This window comes from Balaenoptera ricei, chromosome 1 (assembly GCF_028023285.1).
Source record: "Balaenoptera ricei isolate mBalRic1 chromosome 1, mBalRic1.hap2, whole genome shotgun sequence".
NCBI classification, from domain to species: domain Eukaryota; kingdom Metazoa; phylum Chordata; class Mammalia; order Artiodactyla; family Balaenopteridae; genus Balaenoptera; species Balaenoptera ricei.
In genome coordinates, this window is record NC_082639.1 from 152,243,748 (window position 1) to 152,265,025 (window position 21,278).

Below are 21,278 nucleotides of genomic sequence, written 5' to 3' on the forward strand. Positions count from 1 at the left end.
CTCTTAGGAGCCTCAGTTTCCTCATTTGTAAAATGGGATCAATAATCTTACCTACCCAATAGGGTTGCGATGAGGGTCAAATTAGTTAATCTATGTACAGCCCTCTGCACAGGGTTTAGGTGCTATGGAAGCTTTAGTTATTATCATCATTAACCTCATCATCAATGTCTTCATTAAGAATTCCGCAAGTCTAGAATTTCCTTTGCAACTAACTCTACAGATATTTTTGGATGGGGGGAGGATTCAAAGTATTCTCATAAGAGGAAGTACTTGAAAGTAGAGCAAATCTCAGAGTCACAAACTGTCAGACATGGAAAAGCCTTTCTAAAGGCCATTTAGATCAATCCCCTCACTTTATTGATGTGCAAATGAGGCACAGAGTGGCCAAAAGTAATGTGCCGAGGGAGGCCCAGGAATCACCAGCTCATGGTCAGCAGACCAGTAGGCTACAACACTGGATGTAAAACCCAGGCCTGTGGCTCCCAGTCCTGTGTCCTCTCTTGGCCACAGCTGCCTCATTCCACCATGCTGCATTCCCAGAGGTGCCTGGGATCTGGGGAGGGGGCTCACGCTGCCCAGACACACAGGATGCCCGTGGGTTTCACAGGCTCAGCGCCTTAAGTTGAGAATTACAGCCACCAAGGAGACCAGAACATTCAGCTAGGTCATTTGGTGCATTCTCTACCCAGGAGAAAAATCTACTTGTTAAACTGACCTAAGATCAGAAGGTCACTTGATGAACAAAAAATCACAGTACGTGAGTTGGATGACTTTAAGGAGTGCTTACATGAAGCTGGATGCCTGCTTCTTCCTCTGGAGAACCCTCCAAATATCCCTCCCAAATGCTTTCCTTCCTTCCACGGCACCCCACTACTTCCACTGCATCCTGTAATTTCAAGATTTAATTAGAAAAAATTTTAAAAAATTTTTTCCTTGAGTGTCCCATGTTCCACCCTGCACTTTCCAATATTGGACTGGGCACCAGTGACTTGCCCTGAGGTTAACTGGGGTACAGCCAATGCCCCTAATGCTGTCTTAAGGATATAGCATCGTATAGTAGTCCTGCCTACCATTCACTGAATGCTAACACTCAGCCAGGCCCTCTGCTAGACCCTTAACAAATACCATCTCATTTAACCCTTAGATCAGTTCTATACAGGAGTCATTATTTACCCACCCACCCACTCCCCTCCCTTTTATAGAATCATAAAGATTCCTAACCAACTTCCTTTAAAACTCAGTTCTCTTCTGGCCAGGTCCACTACCTCTTGCCTAAAGGCAGTGATCATGCCGGTTAAGTGAGCTTGAAACACTCCCATCTTTCATCCGTGAGGGGGAGGCGACAAAACAGCTGAGACCTCAGCTCTGAAGTCCTCGAACCACCACAGCATTGCCAGCAACCACCTCCCAGACTTCTCACCATGCCTGTTACTCTGGGTGTCTTACAAAAGGTTGCCGAGTAGAGAACAGCACAAGCGTCAGAGACAGAAGTGAACTTGGAGCAGAACCTGTACCGAGGCTGTGAGCACGGCCGACTGGTCCTTGCTCCACAGCCTGGCCACCTGGGTTCTCGTAGTGATGAAAACAATCACCACACTCTCTGCTTCTTCAGAACAACTAGACACAGAAGGTGATCTCATACAGACAGACTCATGGCTTTCAATACCATCCATACGCTGATGGCTTCCAACTCTGTATCTCTGGTCCCGACTCTCCTCTCAGCTGCAGACCCACGTATCCAACTGCCTCCTTCACACCTCCACTGGGGCATTGAACAGGATGGACGCCTGCTCTTGTCCCACCCAATGTCCTGCAGTCCCAACCTCAGCAGCAAATAGGCTCTCCATCCTTACTGCTGGTCAGGCCAGAAATTTTGGGGTCACCATTGACTCCTATTTGGAGTCATACCCGATGTGTGACTCCGGGAAATCAGCTGTACCATCAAGACAGATCCAGAGGCTGACAACTTCTCAGCCCCTCACTGCCCTCATCCCGATGCAGACCCTCTGGTGTCGGTACCCTGCTTCTGCCCTCACTCCTACTGCCCATTCTCGACACAACAGCCAGGGTAATCATTTAAGAATATTAGGTTAGATCATGTCGCTCCTCTGCTCAGAAACCATCCCAGGGGCTCCCCACCTCACTCTGAGTACACGGCGTATCTTTACAATAGCCTACAAGACCCAACATGATCTGGCCCCCACCCGTGAGCTCAGCGCCTGCCTCACTCCCCACCCCACACGCCACCCCAGCCCCTTGGCCCTCCTTGCTCCTGGTCCTGTGCACTCACCACACCCCTCCCTCAGTGCCCTTATTCTTGATCTTTTGCCAGATACCCATATGGCCCTTATCCGCTCCTCCTTCGAGTCTCTGCTCAAAGGCCATTCTATCAGCGAAGCCTCCCCTGAACTCCTGGTTTAAAACAGCAACTCCACTCCTACCCCACTCCCCTGTCCCCCTTTGCTGCTTTATTTTTCTCCTTTGCCTGTCTCTCTTTTATGTATTTACTTATCTTGTGTGTTGTCTGTCTCCTCCCAGTGGAAGGTAAGCTCCCTGTGAGGGCAGTGATTTTGTTTTATTCATGGCTGAAGCCCCCTGCCTAGAGCATGCCTGGTGCATGGTAGGTGTGCAATAAGTAAGTGCAGAAAGGGCGCCCCCGGGAGAACCTACCTCGGCTTTGGTGACCGACATCTCAAGGGGTCTGCCGCTGATGGTGACTGACTCCAGCGCCGAGGACATCCGGTGGCAGAGGTGCTTGCTCTGGATGGCGAACCTCAGCTCTTCCTTGACAAAGGGTGTCAGGTTAGCAAAATCCTCAAACACCAGTGACCCAGGAGGGGACAGGCAGGGGACGATGGCAGAGGCACTGACTTCCGAGGCAGAGACCTGGCCTGGGTGTTGAAGCATCATTTTGCTGAAAGACACATCAAAACCCAAACTACTTCAGGGATTTGGGGGCATGGGATCAAGGACCCCCCGCACCTGTGACCTCCAATACCTGAGCCCCACCCCCAGAAGAAGGTCCCATTAGCCCTCGGCCTTCTGCTTTGTTTTCATTTCACACCATCCTCATCTTGAGTAAAACAGGTTCTTAAAGTACACAGCTCAGTGATGTGGATAAAATGCCTAGTTGAAGTTTATAAGGGGTGGCGTTTCAGGCTATTCTGAATTCACAAGAGTTATTAGTATTGGCTGGTGTGCATATATGCAAATGTAGCCTCAAACAGTGCTGAAAGAGGAAGAGCGTTAAAAAAAAATCAGTGAGACTATTATGTAACCCCATTTGCAGTCTCCTTTTCAAAAAAAAAAAAAAAAAAACTTGGAAGGTATCTGAAATCAAGTTAAATCTATCAGTGAGTGGAAGTAAAAGCAAGGAGTGGGGGACCCTTGAATTTAGCAAATATATCTCTGAAGCTTCCCCCTCGGGATGTTGGATCCAAGTCATTGAGAATGAGGACAGTAACGTCGCCCCAGTTTGGCTGGGGTGTGGGAATTCAGGTCACGAGGGACTAGAGTAGCCCTTTCTTAAGGTAAAGGTTGGGGAAGCAAAAGACCTCAGAGTAAAGAAGAGTGAGGAGCTCAGAACTTGGACCTCTTTTGGGGAGTGTTGTTCAGCCCTGTGATGTTTGGAAGGGCCTGGGCTGGGCTCAGAGGGGGCCTGGGACTGGCTCTGGCACTAAGGAGTGGTGTGACCCGAGCTCTCTGAGTCTCAGCCTTTATGTGACAAATGTCTGGGAGCTCCTACAGCACCGGGATGGAGTCTCCACTGTTGCTCTTTCCAGAGCCTGACCCAGCCCCTGGCACCGGCTTCTCCCAATGCCTGCTGACTGCTGGAGACTCTCCGACTGAATACATGAAATGAGGAAGGGGCGGTTAAATCAAATGGCCTCTGAGGTCCCATCTACCCCCTATCATTCTACAGCCCAGGGAAGACAAAGGGACAAAAAAAAAAAAGAAAAAGAAAAAGAAAAAGCAAGCAAGAAAGGGCAGAAATAGTAATGGTTCCATGGTTCCGGTTTGGAATAGCCCTCCATAAATCTCTTCCTGCTGTATACTCCCTCCAGCAGTGGCATCCCCCCTCATCCCTGCTTTCAGTTCTCCAGGGGCGATGAGTGTGGGGATTCTCAGGGCAGGCGATCCCCTTGGAGCATCCCTCTCAATCTGGGGACCTGAGGTCATTAGCTAAATCCAGACAGACAAGAAGCCCTTTGGCAAGTCGCTAACATTTCACAAGTGCCTCCTTCATTCCAGAAACCTTATGTGCCTTATCTCACTTAATCTTCATGAGAACCCAGTTAGGTCCTAGTCCCATTTTATGGATGAAGTAACTAAAATTTAGACAAGCTAAATAATTTGTCCAAAGTCATAGAGTTAGTATGAGGCAGCGTCAGGATTTGAAATTAAGTTTGACTCCAGAACTCATGCCCTTAATTTACAGAACATAGAATATTATTCTAAATTGTAAAAGCAAACAAAAAGCCAGAGCAAACTTTTCTTGAGGGTTGGGAGTAGGCATGGGGATGGGTGAGGGTCCTGGAACTGAAGTGATGGAGGTGAGACTAAGCAAAGAGCCATGGGGAAAATGTGAACTCTGTATTGAATTCCTGAGCTTTCTCTGCCTGGGTGCACACTCAGACTGCCGCCTGCATTCAGGGAGTATGTGTTACTGAATCTTTTATCCAGGAATTCCCAGTCTGGGGTCAGAACATCACGATTTGAGGCTCACTTCCTTATGCGTCATCATCTTACCTCCCAGAGCCTTCTCTTTCCTCTGTAAAAGAAGTCTAAAAACAACCACCCTATTTTCCCAGAGTTGTGCAAGGCATTGAAGAAATAATACCTGAATATGCCCTGGAAAATATAATGCAACTAGGAAATATGTTATTATTGGGCCTCCCAGGGATCTGTCCAGCCCAGGGCTGGCTCTCCAACAGATGCTCTGTGGGGTCCAGGTGGGTGGGTGGTTGGTCACTGTCTTTGATCCCAAACGCTTCTGAATACAACACCCTGACCTCTACATCCCCCTTAAGATCCAAGATACACTGATGGTGGCAAGAATTCCAGGCCAATGAACGCCACCATTGTTGACTATTCAGAGAAACCCAGGAAATGTATGTGATTCTCTTCCCAAAGCCCTATGTCATGAGTCAGAACTGATATTCTTCTATCAGTTGAATCCTGTAATCTTAGGATGCAGGGAGAAGACTTTTCCGATAAACTCTGAGAAACCAGCTTTCCAAAGCCAGAGGCTTAAGATTCTCCCATGCAATTGTGTTTTCCCTCCCTTTCCAACATTATTAAAAACCCAGTAGTTCAGGGATGGAATTCAGAGCTACCACTGGGCTGGCCTTTGTCTGAAGGACTGCATGGCTCCCTTCTACACAGGCAGTTTGAATTCCACCACAGTTGAGCGTAGTTCCATTTCACCTCCCAAGTTTATTAATGAGCTTTCAGGGCTTGGGGTCTGCTGTGTGGGATTTTTTCCCCCCTTCTTAGTGTAAAGTCAGCAGTCCTGATGAAAGAAACTGAAGAATGCCAGTGGTATGGAATGTTTTTAAGAAAAGCATTGCGTGGGCTTACTTGAGGATGGAAACAGGTTGTAAAAATGTTTAAAAGCCTTTCAGAAAGTAAAGCAGTTGTAACTGTAACGATTTGGGTTTTTCCTGCACTCAGCTGAAGTTCAGTTTCTTGAGATACTTTCTAGTTATTTGTTGCCTCATTTTCTTAAAATGTGATCAGCCTAGACTCAGGCTGTGCCCCTGCAAGAAAAATGAAGTTAAACTTTCAGTTTTTCAGAAAGTTGAGACCCTTGAACATCCCCCTTTGAAGAAAAAATTTTAGAGGCTTTTCTGAGCTGACTTTCTATACTGACCTTAAAATTGTCCAGACTTAATTACAAAGAACCTGCATTTTGCTTCTGCTTCATTATCTCTAATCAGAAATCGTGTCATATAATCGGTAGTTTCATCATTTTCAAGAAAGTGAAACTTTACTCATGTATTTCTTTAACTGGAAATTCAGCTCCCAGATTTTATTTCCTAGTAGCTGCTACTACCTTGAATTTTCACTTTTAATTTTCATTTCTTTCCACTAAGCACTGCTCATAAAACATCTTATAGTAAGTAGCCAGTTCTTTCACTAACTTCCTGTCTTGGTCTTTCTCCTAGCCCGCTGGAAGTGGGTATATAGACACTGCAGTTGTAGGTGTAAGGCTAGACATGAGGACAGAGATGACACTTGCAGGCCTATCACTACCACTCACACGCTGAGCACCTGCTGACATGCTTTCTGGACCTCAGTCACCTCATGTGTAAAATGAGACCAATACCGCCTGCCCCAGTTCCCTCCCAGGGCTGTCAGGAAGATCATATGAGATATGTGAAGGTGGATTTACACACATCCTGGGTAGCCATTATTACTGTGATTCCACTTTCCCCATTTCAGGGGGGACTCATAATGTTGCTGTCAATGAAGTTGAGCCCCATTAATCATGAATTAACCTGGAACCCTCAAGAAATTCAGGTCAGTTACAGCTTCTTTTGCACTTTGACCTCTGGGCTCTTGGTGCACCAAACCAATTCCACCCCACTATGTGCTGGCCCCAGCTTGTCTCCACTGGTCTTAAGTACTTGAGAAATGACCAGGTCTCACACATGAAACCATTTCCGGTTCCTGTCGTGTCCTGGCTGTGTACTTCCTCCTCCCCAGGCCGAGTAACACTTGGAACCACTGACCCTGTCCCATGCCCAGCCCATTTGAAAAGGGAAGAAATCATGAGCTCTATCCAATGGGATAGAACACCCAATATTGGAGTCGTCTAGGTCAGATCTTCATTTTGTAATTGAGTAATATGGGGTCCAGGAAGGTAAAGTGACTTGCCCAAGGCCATAAAGCTGGTGGGTGGCCCAGCCCAGGCCAAGCTGTTGACCATCCACCTGCTGCTCATTTTGCTTCGTCACCAACAGAGATTCAATGCCGCGAGGATCAACCAACGAGGCAAATGGAGAACAGAGCCATTGGTCAGGTAGATGAAGGGTCAATAGTCCTAGGAACCTGTACCCACCACAGAGGAGGCTTTGATAGGACTAAGACAGGGAGGGAGTATAGAAGAAAGAGGACAATGGGGAAAAAAGACCAAGAGGGGGAGAGAGAATGGTGGGGTTAAGATAGGAAGGATCTGGAGGCTCCAACAGCTGCCACAGGTGCTGGGTACTGTATATTATTCACACTGTGTGCCTCGAGTGCTGCCTGTGGTGTTACCTCTGAAACCACCCAGACAATAATAACTGCAAAACCCACCCCCACCCCAGTCTTCATCCAGGATATCCTCAAAGCAGTAGCATTATTCTACAAATGCTACATGCAAAACAAGGGGACAGTCATACCAATTTCTCCTTCATTTAAAGTTAAGAGACAGAGGCCCCAAACATGTGACTGTCACCCACACTGAAACAGGTGCATTAAGAGAGCACCCAGATTTTCTAGCACCCAATTTTTTTTTTTTTTTTTGGCTCCATCAAGGGATTAGCAACTCCTTTATTTGTAAGGAAGCATGTGCGATTTGGAAATGAAATTAGGGAAAACAAAATGGTTAGAAGGAAAGGAAGTGATTCGATCAGATGAAAAGAGGGTGGGCGGAGCAGAGAAGGAGAACCATTCCAGTGGAAAGAACGTGGGGAAGGGAAGAGATGCCCCACAGACAAGTCCCTTTTCCCCCACTGCCTCGGAGGCCGGCCAGTGACGTCCAAGCCCCTTCATTCAAGTCACTCAAGTCCCCTCATCGGTCCCTTGTCTTTCAATTACACCCCCCTAGAATCTGAAAACCTTCGCCCAGACAGGACCGTAATGGTTGTCCAGTCCGACCACCACCTCGTGCCCGCAAACAGGCAGAGGGGCCAGGAGTGTCTATATGCCCACATTTCCCAGCTGGGGATATTGAGTGAGGCCCAGGACATCAAGTGCAGTATAAGCTCTCAGGGTCCTGGCCCCAAGACCACAGAGACAGTCTCTCAATTATCTGAACTGGCTTCGCACTCTCGCTTCCCCCCACGGTGGGTCTCCCCGGATGGAAAGCAGAGAAATCCGCGAAACGCCAGAGGAAGAGCCAGAGCTTGTCACAGGTACGAGAGAAAAGCGTGTGAGAAACTTGGGACAGGAAGTCTCCGGCCCAGAAACTCGGCATCTGTGCCGGGAGCCCTCTCCGCCTTCTGCCCGAGGGCAGCCACATGAGCGCGCGCCACCTCCATAAACTCACCCAACTAACTTTCGCTCCGGGCTACCGGCGCTGACCTGCCGCCCGGCGCTCCGGGGCGGGCAGGGCGACCCCCAGCGGCGGCGCGCGCGACCCCGGCTCGCCCGTTCTTTCCCCATTCATTCCGTTCCGCCCCTGGGGCACCCCTTCCGCGAGCCCCGGCCTCCGCGCCTCTCAGGAGGGCTGGGCTCGCGAGTGGCAGTGCCCGCGCACCGAGCGAGGGATGGAGCCAGTCGGCGAGCCCGATAGGCTCGGACACCCTGAGCACCCACCACCCGTCGACCGCTCCCAGGGGGTAAGTAAACGCGAAGGCGGAGAGGAGCTGTGCTCCGACGCCAGTCGAGGAGCGGGAGCCCGACCTCTCGGTTGCCAGGAACATTTCGCGCCCCAGGTCAAAAGAGAAAGTTAGTTCTTTGCGATAAAGTTTCTAAAGCGCCGAGAAGCAGTGGTGGCTGGGAGAAGTTCAGCCAGAGTTCTTTCGAAGCCAGAGGCTGGGGGCAAGTGTCGGGGGTGCGCGCAGGGGTCGGCGACTGGTTACTAGAGGGGCGCAAAGAGAAGGAAAGCGAGCCACCCTTGCCGCGCTCACTCGGCTTCCAACGCTCACCTCCTGGCTCCACTCGGGGCGCCCAGGGTCCGGAGGGCGGGCGGGCTGGGTCGGGGTGGGGTCGGGCTGTTTGTCTGTGGGGCCGGCGGGCGAGCACAGAGGGCGCACAGCCGGCGCGCGGGCTGGCGGGTCCGCTGGAGCGGCGGCGCGGGAAGAGCGCTGGGCAGTGCGCGCCTCGCTGTGTGCGACTGTGGTTGGGAGCGCGTTGCATCACCCCTTTTATAGCCCTCGGGCTGGCGGCGCGCCCTTCTCCGGGTTACCAGTCCCAGGCTGACGTAATGCTATTAATAGCTTCCCCCGAGAACCAGCCGAACTAGGCTGGGCGAAAGCCGGGGTGGGGTGGGGGCCGGGGAGGAGGGGCCAAAGAGGAGGAGGGGAAAAGAGGGACCGGTGATGCAAGCTCGGGGAGGAGCCGGCCGGGGAGCGTTCTCCCGGCCTCGCACGCCGGGAGACACGCACCCGCCCGCCCTCTCTCTCCATATCAGGACCTTAGCCGCCCGGGCTGGCCGCCAGATGTGCGTACTCGCCGCTGCGTGTTCCAGGCATGAGCCAATGGTGCCCAAGCCAGCGGCATGACTCCACCGCGCTGGCATCTCTCCCTCCGCTAAGTTGGGGAGGGGGGAGTTTGGAGAGGCGGGTCCTGGCCGCTGCCCAGACTAGGTGAGGCTGGAAGCGAGCAGCGACCTTTCTCTAAAATGCGTGGTCATTTTCTGGCGCTTCGGAAAAATACTCCCTTCACAGTCAAAAGCCTCCTTCTCAAGTAGGGGACGGGATAGGAACAGAAGGATTATTCCCCAGTGTGGGAGAAGTGCTCAAAGGCACCCCTGCGGTGAACCCACACCGTTACCCGCCGGGGGTGACCTCTGTGGCGGGGACCGTAAGAAGTCTGAGTTAACCCAAGCGCGGAGAGCTCCGCGGGCGCTGTGCGCCCACGCCCGTAGCCCCGGCACACCCCACACGGGCGCACATGCGGAACCGTCTCCCGGCAGGTTGGGAACCCGACTGTGAGGCCAGGCCTAGTAGTAGGACCCTAGGGGGTTAGGATTTTTTTTAACAACCCCAAAGCGTTTGAAACTGACAGCGAAACGAACAAGCCCGTGAAAAGATGAGCGACCTGGAAAAATCAGAGGCAACTCAGAGAGGGGCTAAGAGTAAGGCTGAAGCCTAGAGGCCAGGGAGAGGAGTAGAGAGAAGGTGCTTTAGTCTCCGCAGGCGGGGCGGGGCGGGGCGGGGGTCTCCTCGCTCTCTGGCAATGTTGAGGGAAAACCCATCTTCGGCTTTTCCTGTGTTTTTCTGCGCCCAGAGAGGATTGGGCTGGGACCGGACGGCCTGGACTGGGGACGCACTAACTGCAGCGGAAATAAGGCCCCGCAGCAGAAATCCTTTTCGCCCTAAAGCCGGTGGCGGGAAGGGCGGGGTCTCGTGGCCCAGATTCGAGCCGAGGCTTCAGCAGAACTGGATTTGAACCTTAAAATCGATTTCCCAGTTCCGATTCCCCGACCTCAGCTGTCTAGTCTTCGAGAGCGGCAGAACCAGAGACCTTGTCAACTGCTCATGGACTAATACAGGTGAACGCGAGTGTGGCCGCCTGGGAGGGAGACCCGTGCGCGCCCGTGGAGTGTAGGGGCACCTGCTTCCACCTGCCTTTAGGGAGGGAGACGGCCCAAGGCCATAGTTTGGTAATTTGGGGTAGGAACTAGAAGGCTCTCAGAGCCCAGATCTCTCCCGCAGCCCCACCCCACCTGCAGCCCTCGGCTGTACATAACAGTCGTGAAGGAGGGGGGTTGTCTGTCTCTGTCTCTGTCTCTTGTCTCTCTCTGCCTTACACACACACAGGGTCCCGCACCCTCGGGGAACCTGTCCCTCTCCCCAGCCTCTCCGATTGCCCAGCAGCCTGGCATTAGATATCCTCAGAGTTACAGGTAAAACTGAGTCCCCCGCACCCAGGTTCCTCTCACCCGAATCCGAGCCTCACCGGGACACCCCCCCCCCCAAGCTTCGGGGCCCAGGACAACGCGGAGAGCCGCCTTGAAAGTCCCCCCGCCCCCGGCCCGTCCGGGAGCGCAGAGGTTCCACGTAGGATCCCGGGATGTTGCCCGGGACCTCACCGGGTTTCCAGCGAAGTCACACGGCCAGAGTGGGGCCGTTGTTTTTGCTTTACTTTTCACCCTGGTAACGGACCTCCTGGCCTCAGCCCACGCTCCTACACTCCGCCCTCCTAACCACGCACCTGCAGGTAAACCCCGGGCTGGCACGTAAACCCCGGGGCGTGTCGGCACAACCCCTAGAACACCGCGAGAGCAGAAGGAAAGGCGTTTGTAAATTTACATGAAAGTTATTTGGGGTTATCTACATATCTTTCCTATCTACTTGTCCGCTGCCCTCGAATAAATTGCACCATTACAAAGCGAAACATGGAGATGGGGGAGAACACTTGAAAGCTACCCCCGCCCCCCCCCCCTTTTTTCCTTTGTGAAATGCCTACAGGAATCTTTAACCAGTTTACATTTTAAACTAGGATTCCGTTAATAAACCCAAGCCAGATTTGTGGAGGTTTTGGTCCTGTAGTTAAGGGGAAATTCGGCTTCGGGCGTAGGTAAACAAACAGCCAGACCATCCTCCACAAAACAATGCACGAGAAGGGTAATTGAGACAGAGAAGTTCACAACCGCTGGTATTACCGTGGTACCTCCCGTTCCTCTTATTAAATCTGCTTCATTCTAATAATTCTTGGTTTTGAATCCCCAAGTCACACCTGGATAGAAATGCTGTCAGCTGTTCGCAGAAGTCTGAGCCTCGCTCTCCCACTGAAACTCTAAAAGCGATAAGAATCTTGACAGAGAAGTTAAGTCCACTCCCTTGTGAATGAGACTCTTATCCAAGGAAAACAAAAACGACCGCTGCCTGCCTCCCTGCCTGCAGCCCCCAGGAGAGCTGTGAAATCTGCCTAATCGAAGAGAGACTGGGAAAGAGCAGGGGAAGGGAACAGCCCCAAGGTGTGTGCCCCCGAGGCGTGATCAGTATGAGTTCTGTGCGTCCTCATTTCACCCTGACTTTGGACCCACCGTTGTCCAGCCTGCACACTCGGTATCATCTAGAGGAGGGGCAAGAAAAGCTTCCAAGACCAAACTGCTTCTCTACACAAAGGCAAAGAATGCCTCTCCCCTCCCTGAGAAGCAAGCCCTGGGTAGGGTTATTTCAGGGGTTAATCCTCAGTGAAAGAGGGTTAAGCAGAGACTTGAATATTGCTGAGGTTTTACTCTGGAGAACTGCCTGGGGAATCTACATTCAGACCAGCCCCAGTATGTTTTGCTGAGTGAGATAAGAATTGGAAACTTCATGTTGGGGCATGTGCAAAAGGAAGGGAAAAAAGTTAAAAGGGGAGGGGATGGAACTAGGCAGCTAAAAACAGCCCACTGTGGCAACCGAATCTCAACATCAAAACATTGCAGGGAGCCAAAAGAGAAAAAAAGAAGTTCAAGAGATATTTAAAGGTTTTAGCAGTTTCTTAGTCCAGGGAACAGTCCCTTCCCACTCCTTCCCCCACCCCCATTATTCTTCATCAAACCTCAAGATTGTATTTGCTCACAGATCTCTAGAGAGGCAAGTGAAACACAAGTTAAAATCAGTCAGGGTACTAGCAGCTCTATCCTCCTGGCTCAACCCACTTCACCCCAGAAAAGGTGTGGGGTAGATGTTTTTTCTTCTTTCTTCTGCTTTCCAAAGCGCACACTTTCTATAAAGTGAATTTGAATGTGGGGATTACTAATTTAAGAGTCTTCGTCCTCAGGAACATGGAGAAGCAATGTATAGTGGGCTCTGAAATGTGGAAGGTGGCGCTTTGATTCTGGATTCAGCACATAGTGGCTGTGTCATCTTGGATAAGTCATTTCACTCTCTGTGCCTAAGTTTCCTCAGCTGAAAAATGGCCCTTGTAAGAGCATCTAACACATAAGGATTCACTGAGGATAAGGCACACAGCCAGTCCTCAGTAGTGGTATCATGAATTATGAATCAAAGGAGGCATGCTAGGGATACCTGTGAAATCTCTCCCAGAGCCCATTCTGTCCCCCTAGTCAGTGGCAAAGAGTTGTGGATGAAGTTGAGCTACGTTCAGGAATGACCATCTTCAGGGGAGTGGGGATAGGACTCCATGAAGAAAACAATGAGAGCAATCCCCATTTTCCTTCCACACAACTCTGGCACACATCTGGGGCTCTCCTCAGTGCAGGGCGGACCAGTGCTAAGTGCCCCCCGCTAGGATTGGGGAGTGCGGGGTGGGCTGGGAGTGGGGGGGGGATCTGGGTTCTGGTCTGGTTCTGCCTTTGGTATTCCTGAGCAAAGGATCTTCCCCTCTCTAAGGCCCCACCTTTTCTGAAGTGAGGAGCCCTGGGCTGAGCTCTAAGGGTCTTGAACGGAGACCTTCTGCAGAAGCCATCCTACAAGTCCCTGGCAACCCCTCCTAAGAGAGCTGGAGGGAGAGAAGGCGTCAGGCGGAAGGCATTGGAGAGCACGAGGAACAGACTCATTTCAATCATCTCTCTTCCCCTCCAAAAACTAGAGTCAAGAAAAGTTGTCCAACTTTATTCTCAAACACAGCCTGTGGTCCTGACAACCTTCCTTTCTCCTCCTCCTCCTCCGCCACCTTCTTCTCCCTCTTTTGCTTCTCCTCCTCCTCCTTCTCCTCCTTCTCCTCCCCTCCCCCTCCTCCTCCTCCTCCTTCTTTGCCTTCTTCTCTCTTAACATTCCTAGGGAATTTTACCCATGGACTTGGTGCCTTGCTAGGTAGGAGGGGCTGTGAGAGGAGCACCCCAGGCAGAGAATGCATCTTTGGGGACCTTCTGGTGTGTAGTCCATCTTCTATGCCATAGACACCCACTTTGGACCATAGGACAAAAGCCCAGGTAGCAGCTTTTCCCATTTAAGAGTGGAGATCCTAGAGCCCTGGGGCATCCAATTCCCCGCAGCCAGGGCATTAGCAGGACTCAGGAGACCTGGGACCCGCTCGAAGTTTCCCCTCCAGCCAACGGAGTGACTTGGTGCAAGTCATAAACCCTTCATCTGTGTTCCAGTCCATAAACTTTATTTCATATTTAATATCGACTCCCCCCAAAGTGTTGTTGTAAGAAGCAATGAGATAACAGGTGTGAGAGTCATTTGAAAATAATTAAAAGACTCATACTTTTAAAGATTCCTTTGGGGGATTTAGTATAATTTTTTTTTTTATCATTATGAAAATTTGGGAAATGGGCAACAGAAAAAGATTACCTGTAATCTCAACACTGTTAGCATTCTGGTGTGTTTCCCTCTGGTCTTTTTTCTTATACATATGATTTTTAAAAACAGAGTTGTGATTGAGATTGCAAGCAGCTTTGAAATTTGCTCTTTTGCTTATTACTCTGAATTATATGTGGTCCTTATTACCATAATTTTTTCTTCTAAAAAATGTTCATTTTAGTGTGAAATGTAGCATACATACAGATGATTATAGAACATATATATTCATTTTAATAGTAAAACAAACTTCAAGAACCTACCATTCAAGTGAAGAAGTAGACCACCACCTCAAGTACTTAGAAGCCCACATGCGACCGTTTTGGATCACACCTGCCTCTCTCTACCAGCCAGAGGTCACCACTATCTTGACTTTTATTACCGTAAGTTTTATTAGGCTATGGTCGTGATATGATTTACTTAGTCATTCCCCTACTTTTAGCAGAGTGTTGCTAGCGTGCTGTACAAATTTAAATCTTTATTTTGGGTAGGGGCATCAAATTCCATCATTGCCCAGGTTGTTTACATGGAGTTAGAGAAAGGGTCTTGATATCTATCTTCAAGTGCTGCACGGGGCATAGTGGAAGATGGAAGGATCTCGAATGATCATGACTACCAGTGCATTTTCCTTGTTTCCTAACATCCAAACAAAGAACCCCTGCAGGCAGTTTTCTCATGAAGCATCTCCTTTAATCCTTCCTCTCTCTATTTTCCCATCCCCCTTTATTTTCTGTTTGTCCACCTTAGAACAGACAATCTAGTCTGTGGCAGGGGTGAGTAGTACAGAGGCAGAACAGCTGGAGCAACGCTTCTGCCTGTGCCCTCCGGGCAACTGCTCACTGTGGTTCAGGAGCAGCTCGGCTCTGGCATCTCTATGCCAACTCGGTGGCATGGACAGCACAGGTGGTATGGATGATGCCAGGTAGGTGGCCACTGGAGCAGGTTCCTAGAGTCTGGTGGTACTGATTCTCCGAACTACACAGCGTCAGAGCCAAAAGGACCCTGGAAATCAACTACTTCCATCAAAATGGGCATAAGCATGTACATGGGTACGCCATTGTGCACCAGAGCCAGGAGATAAATACAGGACATCTTGCTGGAGTGTCTGTCTTAATTAATACATGCTTTAAATATTGTTTTATGTTAAACAAATATGGATATGTTGAATTGACATATGTTAAATATGTCACACAAGAATTTTTAAGGAAAGGAAGAAGACATCAAATACATTTTGGGCTTGAGATGGGCTACCAAAAGTTATACTCCTAGGACCCTGGGGGGATTAGTCCCCTCTCTTCTGCCTTTAAGTGTAAAATAATATGAGCAAATGCTGTGGTGTAGCACTCACAGCGTTCCAGACTGTAGGCTAAGCCCTTTACATAGAGTTAATACCTGTAATCGTCATAACAATCCTACTAGGTAATTACTGTGGACATCTCCATTTTGTAGATGAGGAAACTGAGGCACAGAGAGGGTAAATAATTGCCAGAAGTTACACAGCTAGCGAGTGGCAGAGCAGGATTTGAGCTCAAGCAGTCTGGCTCCCAAGTCAGGGTGCTTGGCCACGACGCCTACTGTCTCTCAACAAATGCTCACAGGAAAACTTGGGGAGTTCTGACACAGTTCAGTGTGCTCACTGGATAGGTGGGGATGTTGAGCTCACAGAGGAAAAGTGGCTCTCCTACAATTCTCCAGAATCATAAATTCTTTTTATTTTATTGAAGTATAGTTGATTTACAATGTTGTGTTAATTTCTGCTGTACAGCAAAGTGATTTAGTTATACATGTATGTATATTCTTTTTCATATTCTTTTCCATTATGGTTTATCATGGGATTTTGAATATAGTTCCCTGCGCTATACAGTAGGACCTTGTTGTTTATCCATCCTATACATACTAGTTTGCATCTGCTAATCCCAAACTCCCAATCCTTCCCTCCCCCATTCCCCCCTCCTCCTTTGCAACCACAAGTCTGTTCCCTCTGTGAGTCTGTTTCTGTTTTGTAGATATGTTCATTTGTGTCGTATTTTAGATTCCACATGTAAGTGATATCATGTGGTATTTGTCTTTCTCTTTCTGAATTACTTCACTTAGTATGCAGAATCATAAATTCTTATACCAAGGGACTTCCCTGGTGGTCCAGTGGGTAAGACTCCATGCTCCCAGTGCAGGGGGCTTGGGTTCGATCCCTGGTGGGGGAACTAGATCCCGCATGCATGCCGCAAATAAGAAGCCTGAATGCTGCAACTAAAAGGTCCCTCATGCCACAACGAAGATCCTGCGTACCAAAACTAAGACCCAGCGCAGCCAAAATAAATAAATCTTTAAAAAAATAAATAAACAAAATAAATTCTTACACCAAAAGGAAGCTTAGCAGCAGACTTCTGAGCCCCCTGTTTGCCCTTTGCTCCAGAAGATGCTCCATTTGCTAAGATGGGGCCAAGGTGAAGAACAGGTGCTTGTGAGAGGGATGGACCACCTTTCAGGGGTGTCCTGTGCTCGTGGCTGACCACGTACAACACCCCTGGAGCTGAAAGGGTGAGTGGCAGAGGGGTGGGAGCCAGGGATGGCAGAAAGAACCTTGGATCTGCACTTTTTTCCTTCCTCATGCCTTACCCTTGAAGCTAACACATCATAAAGAACCCTGATACATCAGAAATGTCTAGAGACCAATGGAAAGCGCCATCTGTCAGGCCAACTTAATGACTGATTTTAAAACAAACAAAAAAATCAATGCGAGGCTAGGTCATATTTAGTAATTACTATTTACTGAGCACATGCTACATGCCAGGCACATGGTAAGCACTTTTAAAAATACCCAGTATCTTATTTCATCCTTGTAATAACCCGGTGAGGTAGGTATTATCATTTCAGTTTTACTGATGAGGAAACCAAAGCTCAGAAAGGTTAAGATAATTGCTCTTAGGCACTTGATTCAAACACAGGTCTGATTTCCTTCAAAACCTCTGTTAAGCTCTACTATCCCCCAAATCTTAGAGAGCTTTACACATGCTTACTTTCCTTTAGCCTTGCCTTCTTCTTGAAAAGGGGCACCCCCCTCCCTTTACCAAAGTCTTGTTGAATGCATGGAACCTTCTAGTATGCACCTTACCATACTCCTAAAGTCTCAGAAGACTCCCACGTGACAAATTCCAGATTCCTGTGCCCTCGTGATACTATCCTGTCTGCCAAATTTGCAATTATTCCATACTTTGCTTTAACCACAAACATAAGCCCTGCTATTGACTGAGTAAACCGAGTAGGGCTTTTTGGACTTTTATTCTGCTTCCCAAAATATGATGAACTGAAATCCTCTGATGATGAACTTGTACTTGAAACTGGAGTGGCTGAGGGTGGAGTGAGTCACTCCAGTGAGTTTATACCTACCAGTCAATCCTTCAAATTCTGTCCTGTTGCCAGATCCTGTGCTCAGCAGTGTGTTTAGACATCTTGGGGTTACAAGGGCAACATAAGAGCATCCTTTGCCCTTGAGGAGTTTAAAATCTTGTTTGGGTGGCAAACTAAGATGCATGAAACAGTATCCAGCACATAGCAGTCGCAATATGTATGTATATATATATATATATATATATATATATATATATATATATATATATTTCAGCAAGCATTTAATGGGCACCTACTCTGTGCTGGTATGTGCTGGGTGGTATGTTGGGAGTTGCAGATACACAGTGATGCTTCCCTGCCTGGAAGATGCTCACAGGGAGATAGACTAGCTCATAGGGAGATAGACTTTTGACAACAGGTAGGCTGATGTAATAAGGGCTAAAGTGGTGCAGGAAAGCTCTGCCCAGGAGAGCTGGCAAAGGCTGATAGACAAAGTGACTTTTGAGCTGGATGTTGAAGCTGAGCATTTTCTGGGCAGGGGAGGAGGGCAAGCATTCCAGGCATAGAGAGAAGCATATGCAGAGGCAATGGGTGCCAGAAAGTCAAGGACTGTGCCCTGCTCATCTCTACATTCATTCCCAGCTCCTTGCACTGTTCCAGACACATGCTTGGCCCACAGTAAGTGTGCATGCCATGAGTGAAAATACAGAATTGTGAAAACCTGTAGCAGGTCTGGAGAATGGTGAAGCAGCTGTTGAGCAGGTGTATGTGTGGAGGGGAGCAAGTGGGCAAGGAGCAGGCTGTGATAGGCCTTGAAGGTTGTAATAGTCAGTTTGAATTGTGTCCCAGGACAAAGGGGAGAGGTGGGCCACAGGGTCTTTCGGCAGCAGATGGACACAGCAGATGTTGTTTAGGAAAACTGCTGGTGCAGGGTTGAGGGGGGACTGGATGGGAGAGGAGGATGTGGGAGGAGGCGTCAGGAGGCTGCAGCACTGGTCAGGGGCGGCGATCAAAACCACGTGAACTGAGGAGATGGTGGTACCCCACTCCCATGTGTTGTTTATTCAAAATAAAAATTATCCATGAAACATAATGCTCTTATGTGTGCTGAGAGTAAAGTTTGTCCCCTTGATCTTGCAAAGTTCAAGATTTCTTTATTAAAGTCAAGCTTCTCCCATTTGAGGGGCTGTGCCTCACTTTACCTCATATATATATATATATATATATACACATATATATATATGTGTGTGTATATATATGTGTGTGTGTGTGTGTGTGGTGGTATTATAAATTGTGAAATTTTTTCACAGTTCTTCAATTCTCTGATCTTAAGCTCTGTGTCTACAATCGATGACGATGAAGATGATGATCATGATGGGGATATTACACTTTAAAAGCCCCTTTTCTCCTGTTGTCATTCCCTGTTGACCAAGGGTTCTACAGAAGAGACGTGTACCTGGTCGCATAAAAGTTAATCATGGAGGAAGCCCCATGTTATCTCCGTCAGCCTGGGACACACCTGCCTGGATAGACTATCTCTTTCCCTCAATTTCCAGCACATAGTCTTGGCCTCTGTTTCCTGATCTGAAAAGTTGCCATAGCCACATTGGATTACTGTGGGGAATAAATTCATTCACTTATTCATCAAATATTTATTGAGTGCCTGCTACATGCCAGGCATTGTTCAAGGTGCTAGGAAGACAGAAATGAGCATGGCAGACAAGGGCTCCACACTGGGCACTTAGCAGATACCTGAACATTTATTTATCCTCTTACATTTAATTTAAATTAAAGTTAAGTCTGGTGTGGAAACCCAAAAAGATTCTCAATTCAGAAGGACCAGTGTTGTCGCTTTCGCACTCTTTTAAAGAATTAGGGAAAAAATATTGACCTTTACCAGTTCATCGTCCGTGTGTTGGATGCAAGCCAACATCTTCTTTTCCCTTTCATTCTGGCCTTGAAAGGGGAGAGCCTGGGAGAATGGGGACCATGTACTTTCATTCTTACATATAAAGCTTTAGTTTTAATTTTCACATTCCCCACAGCACACTCCTGCATTGGCTCCACTTCATGTACTGACATGTAGAACTAAAAGGAAACGTAAAATGAAAATGAAACAATGTTCCACCTGAGTCACTGTGTTTCTCCTTTATCACCAAAGCAATGCACTCCCACACAATTGAGGCTTGTTCTATTTAGGTTTTAAAACGTCATCCTTGTAATTAAAGCGCACTATTATTGCTATAAAGTAAACAACTGGAAAACACGTTCTTAGAAACATCTTTCTGATTCATAAATATTTGGATGGTGAAGTCACAGAGGTGGAATGCTAACCTTGCTAACATGCTGATGATAAGGATCAGTAGACGCTAATATTACACAGTGAAAAGTTAGCCTTAGTCTAGAGCAGAAAAATAAGGTGGAAAATTGGGCAGTTATTTTTTTTTTTTTAAACTTTTAAATTTTATTTATTTATCTATTTATTTATTTATTTTTTGCTGAGTTGGGTCTTTTGTTGCTGCGCGCTGGCTTTCTCTAGTTGCAGCGAGCGGGGGCTACTCTTCGTTGTGTTGCGCGGGCTTCTCATTGCGGTGGCTTCTCTTGTTGTGGAGCACGGGATCTAGGCGCGTGGGCTTCAGTAGTTGTGGCACATGGGCTCAGTAGTTGTGGCTCACGGGCTCTACAGCACAGGCTCAGTAGTTGTGGCGCACGGGCTCTACAGCACAGGCTCAGTAGTTGTGGCGCACGGGCTCTACAGCACAGGCTCAGTAGTTGTGGCGCACGGGCTTAGTTGCTCCGCGGCATGTGGGATCTTCCCAGAGCAGGGCTCGAACCCGTGTCCCCTGCATTAGCAGGCGGATTCTTAACCACTGCGCCACCAGGGAAGCCCTGGGCAGTTATTTTGTAATGCTCAGTTGGAATCATATAGGTTTTAAAAAATAAATACTTTTTTCTAATGTTGTAATTCGCTTGTATTTATTAATTCATTTAAGGAGTATTTACTGAGTGCCAGCCTCCTGGCTTGACACACCAGGTCCTTCCCTGCCCCCCTTTCCAGCTCAGCTGGAGCCACTCCCCACCAGCACTACAAGCCCCAGCCACTTGAGGCGCTAATAGTTTCAGTTTCTCACTGAGCCTTTCACGTTGCTGCATTGTTGCCTGTGCTGATCCTTCTGCCTGGAATTTCCTCTTCCTCCCCACAACCCAGCCCTCTCCGCCTGGGAAATTGCAATTTTATTTTATCTTTCAAAATTCAGTTCCAAAGTCACTTTCTCATCTATGTAATTTTAGTCACAACCAGGATTAGCTATGTAATTTGTAATGTAAATGAAAACATGGATCCCCTTGTTCAAAAATGATTAAGAATTTCAAGCTGTTGACAGCAGCGCATTAAACCAAGTGTGGGGCCTTTAAAGAGTGGGACTGCAGATCACATGCTCATGGAGCCAGCCCTGGTCACGTCCTTTTCTGTGTTCCCATAATTCTTAGTCGATATTGTTGTATCTTGGCCATTCAACATCTATCCACCCCAATTTAGGTACTGGTTTCCCAGTGTTCCTCTGGGAAAGCCATTCCCCTCACACTCCTGGCCGATGTGCTTTGAGCGACCAGTTGGAAAACCATGCCAGGAGCCAGGGTGATTGGTCCAGGAATGGGCTTGGTATCCAGTCGAAGCCCAGGAGCTGCTGGAAGCATTTGGCTGGGGCTGCTGGAGACTCATTCCCTTTCCTGCTGGACTTGAATGTGTGAATGGGGGACGGGGGCAGGGAGCTGTGAGCCAGAGGTTGCTGGGGGAGTCAC

The 21,278-nt window shown here is 48.5% G+C and overlaps 1 protein-coding gene across 3 annotated transcripts in view; it reads right to left on the reverse strand.

The window, feature by feature from the left end:
• The window catches only part of ATF3 (activating transcription factor 3), a 55,318-nt gene that overhangs the window by 5,429 nt on the left and 28,611 nt on the right, over positions 1–21,278 (reverse strand). Inside the window, exons 1-2 of one of the 3 annotated variants that reach the window (XM_059938383.1) lie at positions 8,856–9,071; positions 2,667–2,914 (exon numbers count right to left, since the gene is read on the reverse strand). In XM_059938383.1, coding sequence (XP_059794366.1) covers positions 2,667–2,910 — 244 coding nt within the window. In that variant the 5' untranslated portion in view covers positions 2,911–2,914; positions 8,856–9,071. Of the gene's footprint in view, positions 1–2,666; positions 2,915–8,254; positions 8,317–8,855; positions 9,072–21,278 lie in introns of those variants that run through there. The other 2 variants (XM_059938373.1, XM_059938392.1) reach the window with 2 other exon arrangements.